At 40.7% G+C, this 25,441-nt stretch overlaps 2 protein-coding genes and 1 pseudogene across 3 annotated transcripts; all 3 read left to right on the top strand.

Annotated features, from left to right (window-relative positions):
- Positions 1-2: 2 nt before the first annotated feature.
- On the top strand, positions 3-11,093 carry map1sb (microtubule-associated protein 1Sb). Its single transcript, XM_028566376.1, has 10 exons — positions 3-165; positions 1,650-1,745; positions 3,290-3,372; positions 4,063-4,200; positions 4,520-5,018; positions 5,235-5,321; positions 5,407-7,895; positions 8,279-8,420; positions 8,576-8,793; positions 9,808-11,093. Exons 1-10 carry the CDS (start codon positions 3-5, stop codon positions 9,961-9,963), a joined length of 4,071 nt encoding a protein of 1,356 aa, XP_028422177.1. The 3' UTR covers positions 9,964-11,093.
- Positions 11,094-13,778: 2,685 nt separating this feature from the next.
- LOC114546938 (interferon-induced protein 44) lies at positions 13,779-18,783 on the top strand. 2 transcript variants are annotated; one of them, XM_028566118.1, is made up of 8 exons: positions 13,779-14,028; positions 15,357-15,877; positions 16,009-16,060; positions 16,200-16,395; positions 17,005-17,157; positions 17,276-17,447; positions 17,762-17,862; positions 18,003-18,783. In XM_028566118.1, the coding sequence occupies exons 2-8, from the start codon at positions 15,397-15,399 to the stop codon at positions 18,258-18,260; spliced, it is 1,413 nt and encodes a 470-aa protein (XP_028421919.1). In that variant the 5' UTR covers positions 13,779-14,028; positions 15,357-15,396; the 3' UTR covers positions 18,261-18,783. The 2 variants fall into 2 exon arrangements, with proteins under 2 accessions (XP_028421919.1, XP_028421917.1); XM_028566116.1 differs by having other exon boundaries at positions 13,781-14,028; positions 15,371-15,877.
- A 588-nt stretch (positions 18,784-19,371) lies between these two features.
- Positions 19,372-21,827, top strand: LOC114547142 (growth arrest and DNA damage-inducible protein GADD45 beta-like; annotated as a pseudogene).
- Positions 21,828-25,441: the final 3,614 nt, after the last annotated feature.

Genomic DNA, 25,441 nt, shown 5'->3' on the forward strand with positions numbered 1-25,441 from the left:
ACATGGCGTCCAGCCGGCTGCCGGAGAGGGAGGTCCAGGAGGAGCCGAGGCGCGCTGCGACCGCAAACCCTGACTTCTGCCTCCACAAATACTCCCTGCTCATCATTATAGGACGGACCGCTCACCTCAGACATACGGGACACATCAGCAGGGAGATTGAACGAGGTAGGGCCTATGTAAACGCCTCTTGAAGCTGCTGTATGTCGTTTTGCTTTTCTATACATTAGGATAAAAAAAATCCAGACGCCTGCATGTTCTGGTCGCAAGATTCATCGCGGAGGATGCAACACTGACCCCATTGTAATTTTATTCACCCTACTGACCGAGGATGCGTCATCTGGCGATACTCCACCATCAGCATCACCAGCGCTTAGCCTCTAGGCACATTCTAATTAAAAGCATTCTGAAGCTGGTGGTTTGTCTTTCGCCTCAGTAGGCTATATCGTCTTGTAAGGCGAAGCTTTAGGGGAAGTGTTGCAGGGCGGATATTCAGTCAACACATAGCCACTTGTAAACTATGCGCCAATAACCTTTGTTATTTTTTACAGTTTACAGCAGGAGACTGCAGGTAATAGACAGTAGAGTACATGGCATACAGTCTGTTTTACTGTGTGAGTACAAAAGGTACATTTGAGTGCAGATCATTTATGTAAAACACTGCATGGCTGTATAGATAAGGGGACAGAAACGGAAACACTAGAAGCATACAGCTAAGCCACAGAGTGACAGAACTAGACTAAGAGATATTTATAATTTTTTATTAGGACTATAAACATTTCATCAACGTCCGGTGAAAACCAAGGCCTACAGCTCTACAATCAGCTAAGACAAACAGCCTCGTTTTCAGCTCTGTGACATCATTCATTTTCATATTTTCCAATGCGTTTTTAAATGGTTTATTTATTTAAAGAGTAGTGTGTTCCTTCTTTCTTATCTGTTGCATACCCTTTATTACACATGAACAATCTAATGCATGCGTTTGTATATTTTCAAAGCTGATGATTCTTTTCTTTTTTTTTAGGTTTTGTTGATAATTCCAGTTTATGTTTCTTATTATTATTATTTATTTACATTATTACAAAAAATATTTTCACCCAACTTTCCCCTTTCCATTTTCTTTAGATACCGTTTTAAAAAAAAACTAATAGATTCAGAGTATGCCTATGTCACATCATCTGGTACTCTGGTCCAAATTTGAGCTCCCATACATTAAAAGGATTTAGTGCCAAAAGAAGCAAATTTATTACAAGTCTCGAGTACACTTAACATCAGTAAATACTCTGGTCCATTTAGACATTTCTACACATGATTTGCTGCTAAAAACATAACCCTATTAGCAAAGTTTAACCATTCTAATGATTTGCCTACTTCAATGTGTTATTTAGTGTGATAAAAAAATGGAGCTTGTCATTTTATTTTGTACAAATATCTATGAGTGTACACTATCCATTTTTGCAACAACAACTATACTTATACTTGCATGAATGCAGACTATTGCTTGATTGACTACTGGTGTTTACATGTACTATTTGTAAAAATGAGTAATACCTACAATAAAGAACATGACAACTTTAACACTTGTTTTGTGAATATTTGGACACTTATGTGATATATTTTGTTGATATAGCCTATGTCTTTTATGTCTTCAGGTATTCGGTCATGGGACGTCGACTTAAACTCCTGTAACCTAATCCTCTATCTCCAAGAATTTCTCTCCCATCACACGGCATCTTTCAAGGGTGCAGGTAAGTAACCGCGTGTTCATTTGACCCTGCATCACACAGAAAGTCCCCATGGTAACCCGGCAGTTTGGCTGGTCTGGGGTCAACGAGAAAGGAAGGAAGGAAAGTGGAGGAGCAGTCGGTGATTGTTTAACATGGGTGGGCCCTTTGGACATAAAACAATAGAGACCTGCAACCCAGTTGTGCCACCTCTCTTTCTGTATGCATTACAGTCTTTTTAGTATGCAGATCCAAGTACAACCAGTGAAAATTGTAAAAAGAAAAGGCAGACAAACATCGGTCAGATGACTAACACAACTATTACATCTGAGCTTTAAAGTGATGAACACCGACAGGAACAGATCTCTTACTAGGGAAGACAAATGGCAGCCAGGAAGGTTGCCTGTATGTGGTAAATAGTACTATGTGTGTGTGTGCATATATATATATATATATATATATATATATATATATATATATATATATATATATATTTATAGTCAAATATTTAGTAGTCAAATGTTATACCTTGTTCAGCACTCTTTTAGCCGTATGTCTATTTCTGTGTTTGTACTTACTTGGACATTAAAGCTGATTCTAATTCTGACTCTCTTTTACTAATGTTAGAGTTTACATGCTATTTTGGATGTCAGGGTTTAGTACAAGGAGGGATTTGGCATTTTGTCAGAGATGGAAGGTGAGAGAAAGAGAGGTGACTGGAAGTCTTAAAACGACTTTATTTCTTAACTGGGCCAGTGATTTCCTAAAGTTGCCGTTTACTCCACAAAACCACAACTTGTTTTTAAGTTAGTTTTTTGTATAATTCAAACAAATCAGATAAAACTTGTTAATTAATGAGCTTTAGAGGCTGATGGCCAGATTCTGTTACCTTTGGACAGAGCCAGGCTAACTGTCTCCCCCTTTTTCCAGTCTTTATGCTAAACTAAGCTAACCGGCAGCTGGCTGTAGCTTACACATTTAGTGTTCAGACATGAGAGGTATTGTATCTTAACACCCAAGCCTCGGCAAGAAAGCAAATAAACCCATTTCCCAAATTGAGTCACAAAGATGTTTCACAGTTGAGCTAGTGCATGCCACTGATTCACAAATTGAAAAGGATAAACATTTTAAAAATGTAATTCAGTGCAATAGCCAGTGAGGAATGACAAAGAAACTTTTGTACTTATTTGGGTCATTATGTTCCAGTCGGCTGTGTCCGCCTCTGTATCCTCAAAGGTTGATCCAGTTCCCCTCAGACTGGACATTCACTGCAGACTGAGTTAACTTGGCATCTCATCCTCACACAGTCCCTCTGACTCAGCTGTTCCACTCTTCTTCCTTCCTCTTTTTCGCTGAGGGAGTCAATCACCTGCCTGGCTGTCCCAGTTCACTTTTTCTCATTGACTTCTTTGAGTTTGCCTCCTGTTTGCGTCTGGCCTCTCGCTCCCTGCTCAGATCCCTTGGCTTGTTTCCAGACTCCCTCAGCTCTGACTTTCCCCAGCTCTTGTCTGATTCTCCTAGGTTGTCTTTCCTCTTTTTTTATTCTGTTTTTTTCTCTGCCTTTTTAGGGCAGAAGTGTCTGCGCCACAGTACCAGAGTGTTGGACACTCAGGTGCTGATCAGTCCATCTCAGGAACAGGTTCATTCAGAGGTGAGTGGATACATCCTAGTTCCTTCACAGATACAAGTTATTTGAAAACAGCTGACCAAGCAAGGTGTTATAATAATGCATGGATGAAAGTTTTCTTCTTATAATATTGTTCAAAATTAGATCTAAAAGCAGGGAATATAATTTGAGAATTATTACTTTGTTCTTTCTTTTGATTCAGTTCTTACAGGAATGTGATAGTCTATCATGATTTTCATATGATTGCAGATAGTACAACTATTCTGACTTATTCTCATATTCTCACATTGTATCGAGGGCCACAGATAATTTTTTTAAATTAATCGGATTAATAAATTATTTGTTTTGTCAAAGAACATTACAGAAAAATGAAAGAATGCCTGTCACAATTTCACAGAGCCCAAGTTCATGTCTTCAAATGAACTGTTTTGTCCGACTAACAGTTTACAATAACATAAAGCAGAGAAATAAAAAATAGTCATATTAAAGAAGCTAAATGGTTTGTATCTTTGCCTGGAAAGTGATTCAAACGTGATAAATTATATAAAAAACTAGTTGTAAATTACTTTAATGCTGATTGTGAAGTGAATGGAGTTGTAATTTGATTTCTCTCTCCTCCTTACTTTTTATATTTTCTCTGATGCCTTTTTAATTTTGATAATGGAGAAAATAAATATAAAAATACCTTACCGTGTCTCTCTCTGGCCTGGCCAGGTGTTTGCTTTGCTATCCAGGGAATCGGCCCATAAGCTGTTGATCTTGGCTGGCCAGAGCGTGGAGGAAAGTGGAGACCTGCTGTTTCACAGAGGACAGTTCTCACCACACCAGCTGAAACAAATACTAACAGAGCAGGTATGACAAAGACTTTCACTTCTGTGCCGATAAATGTCCAGAGGTTACTTCAGCTGCTTATTAGGTGCATGTAATCTTGAACGTCTATAAAAGTATAGCTTATTTTAAAACTGCAACCAACTATTATTTTCCAAATAGATACATCTGCTGATTATTTTCTTGATTGTTTGGTCTATAAAACTGTCACTGTTTGGTCAGAAAACAGTGACAAGTATTACAGCTGATATGCTATTTATTAGTTTTATAATTAAGATTAGCCCAGCTAATTTATTGTCTGGCCTGTATTCCAAAGTGTCTAAAGAAAATATTCTGTTTTTAGTTCACAGATCAGGAGAACTTAGCCTCCTCCGAACTCAGTCTGACCCTCCGCTGTCCCAACATCGGCCAGTGGAGGAAGACTCTCTTGGGAAACCAGCGTCTGCAGAGTCCTTTCACGCTGCACATCAATCCCCCAGAGGTGCTGCCTGCCATGGAGGCCCTGGGGGAATTCACCTCCCTCATCTCTGGTACCCTTTCCCCTTCATCTCCCTTCGACCTCCTGCCTCCTCCCACCACCGTGGGTTTTCTCAAGCTGTCCCGCCCCTGCTGCTACGTGTTCCCTGCCGGGCGCGGTGACTGTGCCTTTTTTGCCGTTAACGGATTTACAGTGCTGGTGGACGGCGGCTCCGACTCCCAGGCCTGTTTCTGGAAGCTGGTGCGCCACCTTGACCGAGTTGATGCAGTTTTGTTGACGCACATCGGGACAGAGAACCTCCCCGGGGTCAACGTCTTCCTGGAGAGGAAGGTAGCTGAGTTAGAGCTGAGCTCTGATAGCAAAGGTAAGAAGTCAAGTCAATTTTATTCATACACCCCAAATCACAAATTTGCCTAATAGGGCTTTACAATCTGTTCAGCATATGCCACCCTCTATCCTTAGACCCTTGGTTTGGAAAGAAAGAAGGAAAAATCTAAACAGGGGATGTAGTCCTCTTAACCCGTTTCATGTTAAAATTTCCTTTTTCTTTCTGTGTCTTCATATTCTTTTATCTGAACAGATGACTTGTCTAAGAGGCTCATCTCCCCAGAGCTTGGAGTTGTGTTCTTTAACGCCCCCAGCAGGTTGCAGGTGGAGGAACAGCCTTGTAAGTGATCCATTAAAACCTACTGAACTAATTTCCAATGCAAATTATTGAATATCAAGTTAAGTTATCATTCTTCTCATGTCAGGTGGGGACAATGTACTGATGAGCACACACCAGGCGGCCCTAACCCTACAGCTGTTAAAGAAGTTAGACATCAGACCACAGCCAATGTTTCGACCACAAGGAGTCCCCGTTGAGCCGCTAACCCTGTTCCAGAAGATGGGAGTGGGACAGTTGGAGTTATACATCCTCAACCCCGGCAAAAACAGCCAGGAGTACCAAACATTCATGCAAAACTGGCCTGATGCATTGCCATCAGAATCCAAATCCCAAACTCTCCCTCTTACCGCCCTGGCCTCAGTGTCTGCCCTGCTAGTGTGGCACCCAGCGTGTCCCCAGGAGAAGGTGGTCAGGGTGCTGTTCCCTGGTGTTACCCCACAAACGAAGCTGCTGCAGGGCCTGGAGAAGCTGAAGGGGCTGGCCTTCCTCCAGAAACCCGCAGTGACCACAGGGGACCTGGAGAGGCTGGGGGAGGACAGAAAGACCAAGAGGACAGAGAGCCAGGACAGTGGCAGGTCACAAGGGAAGGACTCAACTCCTAAACATGGAAAAGATCGTGGAGTTAAAGAAGACGGAAAGGAGGTACTGGTAAGGGAAAAAGGAAAAGTTTTGAATGGAGTCGCTACAAGGGATGCTGATAAAACCAGAATCAAAGAGACAGGTGTAAAGCAAAAAGGAGCATCGTCAGAGAAGAATACCTCAAAGAAGGGAGGAGGAAAGGATGGGAAAAAGGAGGAGAAGCCTGGAAATAAAGAGAACAGTGTTATGAGGAACGATCAGGGGAAAAAGGATGTTCTCCTTTCCAAACCAAAGAATGAAAATAAAACTAAGCTCAAAAAGGAAGCAAAAAATGACTCTAAAACAGGGGTGAAGAAAACAAGAAAACCCCTGGGAAAGGAGGCACACAATGGCAAGAAGGTAAACACTGAACTGTCAACAAAACCCAACATTGGGAGTGTGTTAGAAATCCCAGAGCCGGAGCAGCAGAGTCAAAAACCAGAGAAAGAGACTGAAGAGAACCCCTGTGGCTCCAAAATGTCCACCCCTGAGGATATGACAGACGATTTTCTCAGGCTCCAGGAGGAAACCGAAAGAGGAGAGGCGCAGGTGGTGAAAACAGCAGATAAAGGAAAGCAGGAAAGCAGTGAGTCAAGAAATGAAAAGAGCCATGGAGGCATTAGCAAAGAGAAGAGCAAAGAAGGTGATGATACACTAGGGGACGAAGCTGCAGGGATAATGGGAGGAAAGAGTGGTGATAATGGAGCGCAAAATAAGGCTTGGACTGGAGAGAAAGCTGATGTAGACCTGCAGAAAGCGCCTATAGACCAGCCTGGAAATGCTTCCAAACCAGCAAAGGTTGTAGGATTTCCATCTCCCTTGAACAATGCGCCAAAGAGCGAGCACAACGAGCTAGACTTAACCCCGACCGAATACACTCTCCTGGACGGAGCTTTGAGAAACAGCCCTCCCTCGCGATCCTCTCCAGAGAACCAGGCCCATGTCAGCCCCGACGAGCAGACGGTAGAGCCTGCCTCCCCTGATTCGCGGCCCAACAGTGCAGGCCACACTCCTTACTGTCTGTCCCCGGATGATGTGTGGTGCAACAGGGTCACTCTCAGCAGGTTACAGGCCCAGATGGGTAACTTTGAGTCAGCGGACATCAACCAGCCAAATGGATCATCCAAGCAAAGTGAGGGGCAGCCCAAAAGCACTACAGAGAGTCACACAAACCCCAGAGAGAGGCAACTAAGTTTCCTTTCTTTGGGTACACTTAAAGAGGGATCTTCAGACGCCTCTCCTTCTCTCGCTACCACCACCACCACCACTACAACACACTCCATGCCAGCAGAGGTGAGCTCACCTCAGTCCACAGAAGTAGATGAATCACTGTCCATGTCCTTGGAGCAGGGACCAACCACTGTGAGCCAGAGAGAGGGGGATGACAGTGTTCATAACTCCCACTCCAATGGAAGCCATTTTGCTGGGATGTCTTTACCAATGAAGAAGCCTCCCAGATCTTTAGGGCAGGGCTCAGAGATGGGGCGACCTCCAGCTCCAAACACACTTAATTTTGAGGCGTCAGCTCACGATGTGGATCTTTGTCTGGTATCCCCCTGCGAGTTCAAGCATCTCAAACAGCCTGACTCCAGCTCAGGTGCGAGTGAGCCCTCCAGAGGATCCTTCGCTCCACATCATCACGGCAACAACAACAACCCCAAGGACATGTCACCCAGCGAGTCAAACGCCCCCGTCTGCACAGAGGACTGCCCGTCCACCACAGCAGATGGAGGTCTGGACTCAGATGAGGATGAGTCGTGCAGTGAGCCGTCTAACTCTCCCCATGATCTCCGCTCTAGTCAGGCTCTGCCCCCGGACCCTCTCCCAGCCCCTTTCAGGGACAGCCCGCCCCTGCCCCCACATCCTGACACGTCCATGCCCGTTCCTCAGTCGGACTCTGACGCTCGCGGGAAAAAAGCAAAAGCCAATGGCATGCGAGGGAAAAAAACACCAGCAGTGAGTCTGTCTTATTAGCAAAGAAGAAAAGGATGTCGGTGTAATTTGGTGCATGAGTTCATGTGTGTATTTAGACCACATTTGTATTACATACTACTTCTTTATTGTGGCTGCAATCAAGCCTTAGTATCCCTATGCCATAAGGAATCATAAAGCTACATACAACATTGTGCCCTCTTTAAGAATTTAGTCTGGTGACATTTTATATAATGCATATTTCATAGTGAATGTGAAGTCACATTTATGCTAAGTTATAATGAATTTAAGGACACAATTATTGTTTATTATTATGGTTGGAGTGAAATCTAACTCTTGAATAGGTATTCACTTAGGTGGTTACAACTAACATTGAACACTATACAATTCTGCTTTTTTGTTCCCAGGTTACCAAGGGCTCCCAAAGATCAGGCTCAGGGAAAAGCAGGACAGGGAGCCAAAGTGGAGTCTCAAAGGGGAATGTCTCTTCTACTCATACGCCTTCCTCCAGCGCCCGCTCAGCACCAGCAAAATCCTCACCAAATCCAGGTATGAGGTGTAAAATGTAAATGATTTTAAAACTGTGGATTTCTCAGATAATTTACCCCTCTCTGTACTTGGTCGACTTCCGTGTTTCCACTGATTTCTATATAAAAAAAGAAGAAGCTATTTCTCAGCAGTTTCTCCTTTCTCTCCTGTCACAGGCTCTAAGTCTACCTCTGTTGGTGAAGTCAGTGTGTATGTGGACCTGGCCTATATTCCCTCTGGAGCCTCCTCTCCAACAGTCAGTGTGGACTTCTTCAAATGCGTTCGCTCCTCCTGTTACATCATCAGCGGCGACAGTCCAGAGAAAGAAGAGCTAATGAGGCATACACTGGACGCACTACTGGATGCCAAGTTATCCTGGCCTGACACTATGCAGGTAGAAACACACACACACAATTAGATTCATGCACATAGAAACATATTTCATTACATGCTGTTGGTGGTCTTACAAAAGCAATGAGCTCTCCTGAAGAAAAAGCATAGCAGTAAAATTTCAACTCTGCGTTTTATTAGCTAGGATAAAACAATTTTTTTTGTCAGCTTTGAATGATTACAGCTACCATAACCTTTTGTTTGCCCACAAATGGCTGATTGATGCCAGCTGACAACAATCTTTGTTTTATTTTGGTTTAACAATTACTTACGACAGCTCCCATTAGCTTATGGTAGCATACAGTAGCTATTGCTTAGAGTCACGGGAGCTGTAGTTGTTGAATGAAAGTCATTTTTTATTTATCTAATAGATTTTTAATCAGGCAGGTACTGGTCCAGGTTAAGGTTTCAGTTCAGGTAAGCAAAAACAGCAAAAACACAAGGCAAGAAAGAAAGCAGCCTTGCAACTTTGACAAACCGGCAAGCATTGAGTGGAAAATGGCTTGTTAAATAATAAACTGCAGGGAAAGTAATGAGCAGGTGAGCAGGTGGGCGGGTAAGATCATGTGACTGTGACTGGAGGAAAGGGCAGGAGGGAGTGGCTGGATGTGAGTAAATGAGTGAGGTGACTGGGATGGGAGAAAATGTCTGGTGGACAGGAAGAGAATGGCAATGAACAGGTTTGAGGAAGTGGGTATATGGCCAGATGGGGGGACAGAGAGGCCTAATGTGACAATAGATCCCCTCTGACAGTGTGGAGATGAACATATGTAGAAACTGATTTCAACTAATTAAACCGAATTCAGTGCCTGTTATAGCATTTATTAGGTTAATGATCAAAAACAGGTTCATACAATGGTGATCAACCTGTTTTTACAACTCAACGTTATAGTAAAATTATTCTTCCGATGTCTTTGGCACAACTAAATGACACTGCATATCACCACAGATACTGACGAACGACGGAAAGTTGAATGTCAAATGTATTTTCCTCCTTTTTTTATCTGCCTAACCCCAGGTGACAGTGATCCCTACCTTTGAGTCGGTGCCGATGCAGGAGTGGTACCAGCAGACCCTGGACAGACAGAAGGAGCTGGGCATCACCGTGCTCGGATCCAACAGCACTGTCGCCATGCAGGACGAGACCTTTCCGGCCTGCAAAATAGAGTTTTGAGGCGGACTTGGGGATGCAGCGATGGAAAATGGAGGGTGAATATGAGCTTAAAGATGGAGATGTGTGTGTGAGAGAAAAAAAGAGACAGAATTGAAGGTGTGAAAGAAATAGAAAGTTAAAAACAGAGATTATGGGGAAATAAAGAGAATATAAGGCATCTTTCTGCGCAGCTGATATGGGACTTTCACCTATTCCCCCTTCTGGTTAATAACTTCTTGGGGGCTACTTTTTTCAGACCCATGACCCTGTGCAAAACAGGAGAGGAGAGCATATCCAGCTGCAAACATGTGGATCCACATAAAAGCATTTTTTTGTAGATTAGTAAATAGCGTTAGCAAACATGGGGTTAAAGGCACTATGTGTAGGCTTGTTTTCTTAATGCATTCAGCTCTGAAGTGTGCAGTAGTGTGTGCTAAGACTAAGGGCCCATTTTGCTGCTTTTATTGCAACATTTAGGCTACCAGTTGGCGTAACTACTCCAGATACTCCCAAATGGCAAGAGTGTGTAAATTTGAAATGATGTCTTACATTGTACCTTTAATTAAAATCGCATTCACAGTGAGTGGTAAGGTGTGTGTTGTAAGCACTGTATGCAGACATGAGGTGAGCTGTGCTGTGTGTTGTACCTGCTTTTTAGTATTGAGCCACTGTGGCTTCACTGTTGACCTTGAGATCTCTGCTGAGCAAATGGAGCAGATGCGATGTATCTGATGTTGAGTGATAATCTGAGATTATTAATCTGAGTGTGCAAAAACAAATCTGTCAACAGAGATTACCAGATTAAATGTAATAGCATTACAGCAATCTCATTAAGGATGGTACTGTCATTGTAATCCATTACAAGTGCTTAAAATCATGCTAATGAGGAATCAGACAGCAACTCCTTTTGTAGTAATAGATGTTCACTTGTTATCTTACTAAAAAAAAAACATTAAACATTAAAAGTGATGACATGTATTTTGATTGTATGATATGATGGATATGAATGTACAGTTTATTTTAGACAATATTTTGCACAGCATAAAATCATGGTCTAGTCACAGTGAGTGTAATAACAGCTTTCCACATTAGGGCTGGGCGATATGAAGAAAATCAGATATCACGATATTCTTGACCAAATACATCAATATCGATATTGCGACGATATTCTTGGGTTGACAATTGGTGCTTTCACAAAATATTTTTCAAGATGAGATTTTAGATAAATAATCATCAATAATGTGGTTATAGTAACAGTTTCAAGTGAAATTATAGAAAAAAAAAAATCACAATGACAAAATTGAGTATGTGCTTGTTATCAATTTAGACAAGGTAATTGTATATCACGATATCTCGATATATGATTTCATAACGATATGATTCCATTGAAAGATGATAAATGATCATATTGAATTATTGCCCAGCCCTATTCCACATTGTCATTTGTACATACAAATTATTTAAAGTTTTATTTATATTTGGAACAAAGTAATCCTAAATGTCATCGGAAATCAAACTCCTGAATTGCTGTAATAAAATTGACTACATTACACAATAACACTTTTTTTTATGGGTCCATCATTTCTTAATTTGCTATACTACCCATTTTACTGCTACATTTTCCAATAATAAAAAAAAACAATGATCTGGTTTGAATGGAGCAATTTCCTTAAAGGAAATTCTTTAGGAAATATACTACTGCTTACAACTAACTATCTCAACTCGATCTTCCCTGTAATTAGCAACAAATTACACATCTTTTTCCAAGACTTTGAAGGAAATTATAGGATGTTACAGATGTGTAAAATAAAGCACAGACATGTAATGTAATGGATTACATTGTTATCTCTCCAAACCTGTCTGACCATTGTTTTCCTTTTTATTTCCCTTTGTCCCAGTCTGCATGTCCAAGAATAGATGTCATATTCTGGTTAGTCTCGCTTTGTCAGGAATCACGACTTTCTCCGTTCACATAAATGTGGCAAACAGAGATTCCTCAATACCAAAGCATGAGATATCAGACGCCACCAACCATTTCCCGCTCTGTCTGAATGTTGCCTCCAAATACAGAAAAAAAAAATTGATTCTGTATCTCTGAATTATCTGGTATAGTTTGTAATTATACGAATGCATGGTTGAAATTTTATCATGGGCTTGTACTGTCCTTGAAATTTGTTTTGATTTTGTGCAATCATGTTTCTTTTTATCGCACTTTTCTGCAAAAGGCTGACAGATGAAATTATGTATTGGCATCGGAGGGTTGAACTAAATCTGTAATCATGGGCGACAATTACTTGAACCCCACAGTAGCAAAGTGAATAGTGAATGTGTATGTGTCCCGCATGTATAAAATACTGTATATACTGTACGTTGTTTCATTCATGATATTCATGAGGACAGAGAGCACTGTGGAAGAGCGGCATGGTGGGATGAACATTGAGAACCTTTTGCTTTGTAATTGTCTGTAAGTACATACAGTAACAATGTCAAAATGTGTGGGATGTTGGGCTGGGACTAATGTATGAATAAAGAATGTGCATCACCACTCAGAAGTGTCTGTTGAGAGTCGTGGAAGTGCAAATGATTCAGCCATGCTGCCTTGTGGATGTTGAAGGAAATTATGAATGTGTTGCAGCTCAGAGTTGCTTATTTGCAGCCCAGATTCAACAAAAGATACTCTATTATATTGTAGATAAATTACTATTCAATTTGCCAAAAGTACCCAATGTAAAAAGTTAAGACAAACATACATCATCAGTTTACAAAATATGACAAAGTTATAAAACCAGTATTGGAAACTAAGCACTGCACTTATGTCCAATTTTGAGGTACTTTATACTTCTTCTCAAGTAGCCTACATTTCAGAGGGAAATATTGTACATTTGACTTCACTATATTTAGGCAGTGTTGTAATGTAACAAAGTACAAATACTTCGCTACTGTACTTAAGTAGAATTTTCACGTACAGTATCTGTACTTTACTTTGTTATTTATATTTCCGGAAACTTTTACTTTTACTCCACTACATTTCCTAAATAAAATGTATACTTTTACTCCACTACATTTCCACTAAGCATCTTAGTAACTCGTTACTACAAAATAAAATAAGAAGAAAATTGTTACACTGGAAAAAAAAGCAAGTTTGGTGAATCATTGCTCCTAAATTGCCAAGATAATGCACCCTCCATTCCAGTAGGTGACCTAATGCCTGTTTTTTTGCCAAGTGGCAAAAAAATAAAAATAAAATATAACTTAAGAAGAAAAGGAGGAAGCATAATGACTGATAGTGTCATGGAAGCACCTGGTGCAGGCTCTGCCGCCATGGTAACAGACGATGAGCACCCCGATGACAGTGGTGATGAAGATAACGTTACACACCTTTGGCCATAAAGTTCATAATCAAAGTTTTTTTTACTTCTACTTCTAATACTTAAGTACATTTAATATTAGACAATTACTTTTGATAATTAAGTACAGTGCATATCAGATACTTAAAGACTTTCACTCAAGTAATATTCTAAAAGGAGACTTTAACTTCTACCAAAGTTATTGGTAAGATACTTGTACTTTTACTTAAGTATTGCTTTCAATTACTTTATGAGACTGTATTTAGTCTATGTCAAAGATATAGGCTTAGTTACTATACTTTTCAGATCAATACTTTAAACACATGATCAGTTAATTAAAAAAGCACTGACTACCCAACAGCATTGGAATTGACTCTACCTTGACAACATGAATCAGTAACAATATTCCAATATAGCGTAATTGTGGTATTGTTAAGCTACTTTTACTTATACCTTACTATGAAAATGATCTCAGTACTTCGCCCACCACTGGATAAAACTGTGACCAAAACAGGTTACAGGTTATCATATACGGGTTAGGAGTCTCATCTCCAGTTAACTCAGCATTGTTTTGGGCCTTTTGATGCTTCATTACGGAATCCTTAATATTTAAGGGCGGTGCAGTTTCATTTCTGTTTTACCCTCGACGGAGAAACACACAGCTGCTGAACCACAGCGACCTGCTGCCTTTTACCCTGTACGTCTAGAGTTTTACCATACTAGCCTACTTCTACTGCAGGTAAGTTAATAGCCGTTAACTGCATCAGCTGTATTCAGATTAAACACGTTTCTGTCATTGGTCCGACATTAATTATCAGAGTTATGTCCCGGTCGATAATGGGTTACTTTCGCTTTCACTTCGATGCCTTTTCCATCTAAGAAGCCATTTCTTAGATTTTTTTGTAAACAATCAAACATATGGACTGTGGACAGTCTTTGCTGCGATGTTTACATGATGTTAAGCAATGCAGTATTATAAAAAGCACTTTGATCCGTATAAAGAACCGTTTCTAAACCTGTCCATCAAAGTGAAAGTGAAACTAACCCATTTGACTGGGGCTACCAGCTAAAGAGACAAACATGTTATGCTTCAGCAAGAATGTAGCCTACAGTTGTTTTTTTTATGAACCTGGCAACCCAACATCTGTCATTACTGATGGTTGATTACTGCTCCATGAAGCATCTCTAAAGTAAAAAAACATTATGTACTGTCAATTAATACACTCCGTAACCCAAAGCACATGTTTATCACCTGTAAAACATCATCTTAAATGTGAAAAATCATATACAAGAAATCTGATTTTCAGATATTTCACATGGGATAGTAAGCAGTGGTGAAAAGTAACTAAGTAGGCTACATTTACTCAAGTACTGTACATAAGTCCAATTTTTTATTGTACTTTATTTATGTAGCCCCTTTCTATTTTAAGATACTTTATACTTTTACTCCATGGAGGGAATTATTATATTTTGACTACACTATATTCATATGAAAGATGTTGATAATAGTTGAACACTTTTTATTCCCCGCCCCTGTAATCTCACGACCCCTCAAATTTATTTTGTGACTATTTGAAGGTTGTCCAACACCCCTACCTAAAGTCCTATATAAAAAGCTAAAACTAGCTACAACTCAACCAGCTACACCACTTAAATGCTTACACATTTCAGCATAATAGTATTACAATCTTATAATGTCATATCCAGTGTAGGCTAATATTAAATCAGTTGCATGGGCCATTTTTTTTTAAGATAGTTTGGGTACATTTCACTGATAATACATCTGCACAGAAGTAACATTTTTAATGTAGAACTTTTACTTGCATATAAGTACATTTATTTTCATTTTTAAATTGTTGTATTGGTACTTTGAGCCACTAAGGAAAGTAAGATATCACATTTGAAACACATTTCACATGTTGAACACATTTAATATGTATTAGCATGTGATTTTGGACATTTCACATTATACTTGGTTATCATATGTCACATGATGACACATTTAGCTTTTTTTAGTAGGGGAGAGTATGCCTTATTAGAGAACTCTACCATAACATCTAATCATAGTTCTGCGTCCTCAGGTGTATTTGGACAGTCTGCCACCGTCATGTCTGTAGTCACATCCAGCCTGTCTATAGATCAGCAGAAGAAGCTGCTCTCTGTCCTCGGTCATGTCAGACTCCACCTGCTCTACAAAGCCAGCGTCCATGGCTTCACTGCTGCTGCTTTCCACAACCGCTGTGACAAACAGGGACCCACTGTCATTGTCGCCTACAATGCTGCTGGGTTTGTCTTCGGGGCCTACACCTCAAAAGACTACACCCAGAGCGGAGAGGGCGTCCGGGACGAGGAGGCCTTCCTCTACAGCATCAGCGCAGGGGAAGATAAACCCCTGAGGGTGGCAGGTATCAGCGGACAGTCTGCTTTCACAGACGGAGCCACTGGTCCCAATTATGGTGCTTTGGTGTTCCTGCATGAGGACAAACCTGAGATCCAGTCCAACCCAGGGACAAGCTTCATCTTTCAGGCTGCAGCGATGCACGGAGAAGACTTGGCACTGACGGAGTTTGAAGTGTTTCGAGTTGAAGGTGTGTTCTATCCACATACTTTCAGACAATCTTTAAAGTACATCATTGGTGTGGACTGTAGTAAATTCATTTTAAATGTTAGAATAATATATAAGCCATCGTGTTACAATGTATTTATTTTCCATATTAAGGCTTGGGAGATGTTCTGGCCAAACCCTGGAGGAATGTACAGTGGACTGCTGAGTAAGTAGAAAACTTTGGCAACTTTTGCGACAATGAACTCATTTAAAAGAAAAGTAAATGGCGAAAGTGTTTTAGTATCCAGACTAGAAGAAAGAACTGTAACTGAAAATATCATCTGTATCATTTGTGTTCCCTCTAGGAGGAAGCAGCAGTTGATGAAGGTTATTCAGAGCTATAAGCCTGATATTAAAACAGTTCATGAAGCCCGGGTGTTGTTGGTGGGACCTGTCGGGGCCGGCAAGTCCAGCTTCTTCAACTCCATCAACTCAACGTTTCGAGGCAACATGACATGCCAGGCCATCGCTGGTACAGCAGGGAAGAGTGTGACCACTCAGGTATAGAGCTGGGCAATAAATTGATAGTATATCGATATCGTGATATGAGACTAGATATCGTCTTAGGTTTTGGATATCGTAATACGGCATTAGTGGTGTCTTTTACTGGACTTTTTCTGAACTTACCAGACTGTTGTAACTGTTCTATTATTTGCCTTTACCCACTTAGTCATTTTATCCACATTACTGATGGTTATTTATCAAAAATCTCATTGTGTAAATATTTTGTGAAAGCACCAATAGTCAACAATACAATATCGTTGCGGTATCGATATCGAGGTATTTGATCAAAAATATTGTGATATTTGATTTTCTCCATATCGCCCAGCCCTACTCAGGTATTGGCTCAATTTTTACTCTTTGTGATACACTGCAGATATGTTGAAGCTGAAATGTGTCCTTTGTGTTTGCCGCAGCCTAATCAGGACAGTCAGATTGTAAACTGCAACAAAAACAGCGGTGGAAAACATGAAAAAAGACTAAATTAGAATAGTTACATTATGTAGATCATTTGAAGGATTCCATTCCTTGACTGCTTGTAACATTAAGAATGTTAAACTGATTCTACACATGCTCTAATTATACAGTTTGTCCCATTCAATTCTGTAGTTCCGCACTTACACCATCAAGGCAGGGAAAGGTGGTGGAGCTGTTCCTCTGATCCTGTGTGACACGATGGGGCTGGAGGAAAACGCTGATGCTGGTTTGGACATTGAGGACTTAGTCAACATCTACAAGGGCCACATAAAAGATCGCTACCAGGTCTTCTTATGTCTCCTAATTCCTACATCGTCATGATACTGCTTTAGTGTAAGAATGTAGGATGCTTTATTGAGTTATTAATAACAAATGAATCTTCCTCTGCTTTTTTGTTCCTCAGTTTAGTCCCTCCACTCCTCTCCAGGAGGACGCTCCTGGCTTTAGGAAGCAAGCAACTCTGAATGACAGCATTCACTGTGTTGTTTATGTGATCGACACCTGCAAGGTCTCGCTCCTCACCCAAAAAATGCTGGACAAGTTTGCTGGCATCCGGAAAAAGACCAACCAGCTGGGTTAGCACCATAATAGCATTATATTCAGAATGGTTCCACCATTTCACAGTGTACTGTATATCAGTTCTTATATTTTATATATGTTTATATACTAGTCCTAGTATTACAGACACTTCTAGCGTATGATACCAACAGACACCAGGATACATTAGTTTTCTTTGTGTATGCCGATTACTTCTGCCTTTCCTCATGCTCAATTATATATCTCGACTCTTGCTACTGTAATGACTATTTCCTCCAAGGGGTCAGTAAGCTTTCACTTACAATTTTAATCTAGCCTCTTCTACTCTATTATTTCTTCTTGTCCGATATAGGAATTCCTCAGATTCTGCTGATGACTAAAGTGGACGAGGCCTGTCCGCTGGTGGCAGAAGACTTAAAGAACGTGTATCACAGTGTTTACGTCCAGAGGAAGGTAATGATGATCGTGTTATGATGCTCAAGAAATCAGATTGGGAACAGCGATGCTGTAATCAATGAGGTGGAAACTTGTTTTTTGTGGTGGTATAGATAACTTAATCCATGTACATTGCTTTTTCTTTTGCCGTCTTTCAGGCCCGGGAGTTGAGTGAGTCTCTGGGCATCCCCTTGTCCTGTGTGTTGCCGGTGAAGAGCTACAGCGAGGAGCTGGAGCTGGACCAGGACACTGACATACTGCTGTTGACTGCTGTGGAGCAGATGCTGAACTACGCAGACAGCTTCTTTGAGAACCAGGTTATTGAGGACCAAGAGGGGATTGAGCAGCTGGATCTCTACAGATCCAATGATCTTACCCGCCCAGTTCTATCAGAACAAGCTAAACACATTGTTTGACAGCCAGAATATCAGCATTTATCAAACTTCATTTCAAGCTGATGAGTTAGTTGATCAAATATAGGCTATTAAAGGAAATGCATGGTTGTTTACAAGTGTATCCGTTGATATGTAGGCCTAGTTTTTTTTTTTATCTGCCTGCAGCTGAAGAGGAGGAAGGAGTCATACAGTGATAAGCCACCTGATAATTCAGAACCTGAGTAGACACTTTTTACATTTCGTTTTCATCTTCAGCAGAGTAACCAGGGCTTCATGAGCTCCAGAACAGGATCCACATGATTCTTTTGTCAACTTTGAGTTTCAGATATCTTGAAACATTAGACAACTAAATGAATGTTCATACTTTTTGCAGTAATTTAGGTGACTTGACTCTTAAACCCCTTTCAGTATTACCTTTTTTTCACCACTGTTTTAATTTAAATGCACTTAGGTTTCTGATAAAATATGCATACGTATAATTATATCCAGTATCACACACTACCTTTTGCTCGCAAAATGGAAATAAATGGACGTCTTACTTAAACATGTATGGCTCTTTTGTATGTTTGACTTTCAGTTTTACTCAGTGGAAAAGTTTTTCAGACTTTTCTTTCCCTCAGTCAGCCACCAGATGTCAGTCATAATTTCATAATCACTTAGGTGCAGTTATGGAAACTTGGGACGTTATGAAAAGACGAGGAGCTGACTGTTGCACAGCACAACTGAATCTGCCCAGGTCAACATATAAAGAAGTTTAGTTGATTGTTATCGAATTTCCTTGGAATCACTAGGCTATGTGTTTTCGGCATATAAAGGCCCTACGCTTATGTTTTCATTATGCACGTTAATGTCACGCAAATCACCAAGTCAGAATGACAAAGCAAATGTACTTTCAAATTGTGTAAAATCATCACTTATCAAACAGTCCTCATGACAAAGAGAGAAGTTGGGTTTCTTTGGAGCCAATTGCAAAACTCGCGTAGTTTCGGTGCCACCCTCTTCTCAGCCCGGGTATAAAGAGTGTGACGCAACGTTACCAACAACAAACGCTGCTGACGCTCCTGACCTGCACACACAGAGGGAATATTCACACCAGTACTGTCAAGCGGAGATTCATTTTTGACTTGCAAACATGATTCCAGGGGAAAGCTTCGGGTCCATCGAGAACAGGTGAGATTTGTTGCTCGGTTTTTCTGCACTTTGTCAGATTTGGCTGCAGTTTTATGGCTGTGTGAGCCATAGGATGGAAATCATGTGCTGGACAGAAATGCTTCTCCTCCTTTGACCCTTGCATTGCCCGAGCTGCTGAGTTTGATTCAATAAAATCAAACTTTGTGAGCTTGGATTTTTGACTTTATCTGGAGTGCAGACATTTTCAACACCAACTACTTTATATACATTCAACTCCATTAAAGTCTGCCAACATATAAGCATACAACTTTAAAAGTTGATGCATAAACCATGACTTCAGAAAGTAATATAACTTCATTCATATTTTAAGACTTTTCTATTATAAGATGTTAAGCAGTGCATGCATGTTCTGTGTGGACCATGCATATAGAGTAACCTATATTTATATAAGGCTTATAATCAAAGACCCTCTTTTATCGCAGTCATTGACATACAACATGACTGCTGAAACTGATGGGACTGATAAGGGTATAATAATAACTTCTGATAGATTTTTATCTGGCTTCTCTTTGACTTTAGATAACAGAATTTAAGGAAATTGATTAATACAGTATTGGGCCCATTTAATAAAGAACTGCAGCAGGTCTATTTCCAGTTTGTTTGGTTTTTGCTGAATATAAAAATTGAATTGTTTTTTCTCCTCTCAGGATGCAGTCTGTAGGTCTGGCTCTGGAGGAGTTGCTGGTGACTGCTTAGAAACAAGACTGCCTGACCGTTGGCATTTATGAATCAGCTAAACTTCTTAATGCGTGAGTTGAAACTATAAAGTTTGCCAATGCCTGCAATGTTTAAAAACACACCGAGTATATGCTTCTCTTATTTCAGAAAATAACTTCCATCCCAGACATGTGACTGCAGGTGTCTTCCTTAAACTCATCCTTTTCTCCTTCCTCCCCAGAGACCCAGACAGTGTGGTCCTGTGCCTTCTGGCAGCTGACGATGGAGACGATGCAGACGATGTGGCGCTGCAGATCCACTTCACCCTGCTACAGTCCTTCTGCTGCGACAGCGGCATTACCATCCTGCGAGTCTCAGGCATTCAGTGTCTCAAGCAGCTGCTGGGTGCTGTGAACGCCAGCAGAAACCAGGAAGAGCTCAGAGACCTCCACTGCATGCTGGTTACGGTATGTTAACTCAGCACAACAGCCCTGTCTTATGTAACTGCAAGGCCAAAGTGGAAATGTATTATTGCAGGTTATGGTCATCCAGTGACGTAGCTGAAATGTTGCTTCATGTTCTTAGCATTACTATACTTTCTGAAACTTTCCCCTGTGATTTAAGTTTTAGCTTTCTGTAGACTGAATTCGCCTTGAAGTCTCAAAATGAATTTGATGTTGTCTTTGTTTCCAATGCAGAATCCCCAGGCGGAACACTGCAGGCTACAAGAGGTGGGGACCTACTGCCGGGAGAGTCAACGCCTTGACCAGTGGGTGCCTGAACTGGTCCTGCAGGAACGCTGAATGGTCTGACACCCTAATACAACAACAAACACAGGAGCTTTCGGGGTTCGGATAATGATGAACTGAGGGATCCGTTGTTGCTCATGCAGGGATGGCCTGAAGTGGACTGGGACGGGCTATCCTGCCTGATGACAAGCAGGGACCAAGGACTCCCATTCCATGACTAGTCGAAACAGTCAGAGTGGAGACCGTTTACTATCAAATCTGCTTTGTGCAAAAGACACAGACAGGAAAGCAGATTCACATCCAGACCACATTGTTTGTACATTGTCAGTAAAACTAAATCTGAGCTTCTATTTGGCTACTTACAATGTTTATGGGGTGTGACAATCAATAACAGGAGTAGTAGCATCGAAAGAAATATGTCCACACCCCAGCTTGTACCCAGAGTGTGTTTCTAATGAAACTATGTCCAACATTCCTGTGGATTCAGACATGGGAGAGTCCTTGGAGAGAAGGTGTGTGTGTCAATGTGTGGTATGCTCATACAATACCTGTGGTTTTCTTTAGAAAAGACTGGGTTGGCAGCGTGCGCAATCTTGAATGAGCAGCTGAACCTGTGGAGGAATCGTCACCATGGAAACTGAAATGGAAATTGTGTTCAAGTTGGAAGTCCTACAGAATTTATTTATTTCAGGACCAAAGAAAAAGGGGGGGGCAATGAACATGATGCTTTTCATCAGGAGTATATAGATTGAGCAGAATAATGAACTGTCTGATCTGATGGAAAAAGTTAGTTCTAAATTATCAATGTACTGCAGGAGAAACTACGGCCAACACGTGTGCCTATAGGAGTGCTGCTTTTTTCATTAAATGCTGTTAAATTCATAGAAACAGTGCTACACCACTAATTTATTGATTGTATCACTTGTTTTTTGTATCTATTCTAATTGTGTGCTCTGTTATCTAAGTCTTTTATTAAATTATTGTGTTCGTATCAGTTTTACTTCTTTATCAAGAACCACATGCTCACATTTCAAAACAAAAGCCATGTTTGCATTATGGAACTAGAACTATAGCTGAGTTACGCAAGTAGAGTTTACATTTGGGTTGAAGTAATGGGAAAGAAAACATGCACATTTGGGGCAAAGTTTTTGTCGGTGATGGGGCTTACAAATTTGGCTGGGAAGCTTCCTTGTAGTTAAGTCAGTCAGAGTGTAGTCTGGCTCAACAGATGTAACTTGCTGGGTTAAAGCCTGACATCTGGAGTGTGTCCCTTTCCTCTTTCTAACTCTCGCTAGTGTTTTCCCTATCCCAGAATAGATAGGCGATGTAGCCAGACCATACACCAGCACTGGCACAGCGCTGTGGAAATAGGTCTGGCAATGCGAGACTAATCAGAGTGTGAAACTGGGGTGGAGACAGAAACTCTTTTGTGTTGGAACAAACAGGCAAAACAAGCTGATGCAGACCCGCTGCCCCGTCAGAAGCAGGGGGCGGGAAAAATGCAAGTTGCCTGCTCAAACTAATGATTTAATTTCTTCCAAGCCATTTGCATTCTAGATGTGTACAATTTCCAAATTACATAATGAAGCTAAACCTGCACATGCATGTTTTAGTGTTTCAGAGTGCCGAGATCTGGGCATGTGCGAATACGTCTTGATTACATGATTAGGTAGCAAGATGTTCCTGCAACACAGTACAAGTGTTTCATGCTCCCCTCCGCCCTCCTTCCACTCTGTTTTTCTTCCCACTCTCACATGTCTGTTTACAGCTCTGAAGCCAGAAGAGAAGAGAGGGAACATTCAGGCACATGGACCACCCATTTGTTTACTACCAGCTGAACGTGGGTTTGGCCAGTGTGGGGACTGACTTCTGATTGGCTCTGGTTCATCCACCCTAAATGGGATTGGCTTTGACTTGCAGAGGAGTCGGGGGAGCAGCGGGGTGGGGGGTAGGCTATGGTTTAAAACTTGGAGGAAGCTTGTGACTGTTGAAGCAGTGCTTCAAAGGGCAGATATTTGTAACAATGACTTTCCTGTCAAATGACCCAAATGGGAGGCTTTACCTGTTTGTGCTCTTTGTTTTGTCTATTTGCTGCAACTAGCTTTCATCTTTGCTCTGCACACTTTGTACCCATCAGGCCCGGAAGCATGTGTGTCCATGTGTATCATATAGCCTATCTATATACAATCAGTGTGGGAAAAAGCCAGATGCTCCTACTCAGAAAGCACAAATGACAGAAACAATATTCAATAAACTGCAGACAAAAATGTATGTATATCATTTCATATCAGAGTTATTCCAGTTATGAGTTTCCGACTTGTAAATAGCTTTAATTAATTCAGATACATCCAACTAATACAGAAGTGCCAGAACACCAAACAAGTATGGATGCCTCACATCAGTCGTTCAATGTAATTAAACCCAAATGAAATGCATATGCTGTTATATTGTCAATGCATAGTATTACAATCCTCATATGGCTGTGTTAACATGCAGATGCAACAATTGCTAATTAGCAGTAAACCCAGCTGAGGCTGATGGGAATGTCAACCGTTTTGCAGGTATTTGGTTACTAACCAAATTATTGGACAAATAAAATGTTACAATACATCCTGAGGGGGACATGAATGTGTGTACAGAATTGTATGACCATCAACTTGCATTTATGGTATAATTACATTTTTTGAACAGCTATTGAATTAGTTGTTATTAGACTGCAAATATCAACCTCATGGTGGTGCTACATGAAAAATCAGGGGATCACCAAAGTTAGACTTAGTCTGACATCGCCAGACCTAATTGCAAATGTGAGTTGCCAGAGCAAATAAAACATGAGCTTGCAGATTCATCTTGTTTCCAAGCTAGCAGGAACCATGAATGTCTGTTTTAAATAGCATTGCATCCAATAGTTGTTTAGATATTTCAGTCTGGACCAAAGTGGGGAACCAATCAACAGACTGACATTGCCATTCATAGAGCCATGCCACTAGCATGGCTCAAATTAAAAATTAAAATGACTCAAGAGCATGTATTGTTATATCATCTTTTTATTAATGTTATCTACTTCTCAATATCATCTTTTTAACAGCAATATCCACAAAATATTAACAGTGTGCAAGAAAACATGAGTTATGGCACATCAGAGAACAGTTACAAAAAATAGATATATTTTCTTCATAATCAATCAAGGCAAAAAGATACATATACTGTATGCATACACAGGAGATGAGAACACAAAAGATGAGTCTCGGGAAGGGCTCAGAGCCGATTCAGTGAGGTTGAATTTCAAAGTCTACCAGTGAGGAGCCTCAACTTTCCCCACCTGACCTGAAATAAATTTCACCGGGCTCGCTTTGTGTCACAACACCAGTGGATTTCCATCTCGAGCCGCATGTTCTACTTTAACGCTGTTTATTCTGTTGATCGGATAACCTCAAAACCAGCATTAAATCAATATACGCCACTATAAGGCAAACTAACAACCAATCAGACAAACTGCCAAACCAGCAATTTAGGCAGGCCGTCTCTGATTTAAGCCTAACCACCTATGGAATGATTAAAAAAACAATAATGATTAAAAAAGCATCTGTCAGACATCTCCAGGACAACAGCAGTGTGTGCATGTGTGTGTGCGTGCTGATATGTATGCATGCTGGTTTTATGTTGTGTAAATCTTCTGCAGTTGTAATCCTTTGGCTGCACCTTGCAAATAAATTACAAGAAACTGCTTTTCCTTTCCCAAAATCAGTTATTTCCTCTATGGTGCATAGTTTCTGTTGCCCCCATGAGGAATTCTAAGTAATGACAACAACACTGTCGGAGCATCCACATGATACAGGCCTTCAGTGATCGCACCCCCACCCCTCCTCCACGCAGTTGCTAACACGGAGGATTAAAAAACATCTTCAGAAAAGGGAATTATCTTGAAATTTGTATGTCCTCATTGTCTCCAATGCTGAACGTTCCTGTTGTCCTTTCTCAGCTGTGACATAAAACGCATCACTGAAGCTTCTGCGTGCAAATTACACCGGACTACACCATTTTGTAAACATAGCCATGCTGAGAAATGTAGAGAGAGTTTTCTGGAGCTGATAGGCTTAATTAACTTTGTTTCAACTCATTTGACAATGGCTTGAATGTAACGGACGTTCATTAATATCAAATAGTTGTGCACTATAGCTTTAATTTTACATTAGTTAAAATTATGGGGAAAGTAAACGTATCCCAGATAGTTCTAAATTACTGCCTACCTGTCACTGCAGTTTGCACTCAGGATTCTGTTTGTAGCCATTTCTTTAGCTTGTTCCTCGTTTTTGTTTTTGTGATGAAAAGACCACAATTCATATCAACCTCAATCAGGTCAAACCATCTCTTCAAATATCTCTACAGATTTAGATAAAGGGATTTATTTAATTCAAAGCAATAGTTTGACATTTTGGGAAATACTCCTAATACAATAATTGCTGAGAGTTTGATGAGAAGATTGATACCACTTTCATGTCTGTTTGCTAAATATGACGCTCTAGTCAGTAGCTGGTGAGCTTATGATGATTCGAGATATTGCCTGTTAATTGGTGAGCTTTAGAGGTAACAACCTTTGGACAG

Source organism: Perca flavescens, chromosome 20, assembly GCF_004354835.1.
Source record: "Perca flavescens isolate YP-PL-M2 chromosome 20, PFLA_1.0, whole genome shotgun sequence".
Lineage (NCBI taxonomy): Eukaryota > Metazoa > Chordata > Actinopteri > Perciformes > Percidae > Perca > Perca flavescens.

What these genes read in the sequence shown, in the direction of transcription:
- map1sb (XM_028566376.1), top strand. Translation starts at nt 3, where the DNA reads ATGGCGTCCAGCCGGCTGCCGGAGAGGGAGGTCCAGGAGGAGCCGAGG. An exon ending in GGCATCTTTCAAGGGTGCAG is followed by an intron (nt 1,746 to 3,289) that starts GTAAGTAACCGC and finishes CTGCCTTTTTAG; the next exon opens with GGCAGAAGTGTCTGCGCCAC. An exon ending in CCTGGCCTGACACTATGCAG is followed by an intron (nt 8,794 to 9,807) that starts GTAGAAACACAC and finishes GCCTAACCCCAG; the next exon opens with GTGACAGTGATCCCTACCTT.
- LOC114546938 (XM_028566118.1), top strand. Translation starts at nt 15,397, where the DNA reads ATGTCTGTAGTCACATCCAGCCTGTCTATAGATCAGCAGAAGAAGCTG. An exon ending in TGAAGTGTTTCGAGTTGAAG is followed by an intron (nt 15,878 to 16,008) that starts GTGTGTTCTATC and finishes TTCCATATTAAG; the next exon opens with GCTTGGGAGATGTTCTGGCC. An exon ending in ACATAAAAGATCGCTACCAG is followed by an intron (nt 17,158 to 17,275) that starts GTCTTCTTATGT and finishes TTTGTTCCTCAG; the next exon opens with TTTAGTCCCTCCACTCCTCT.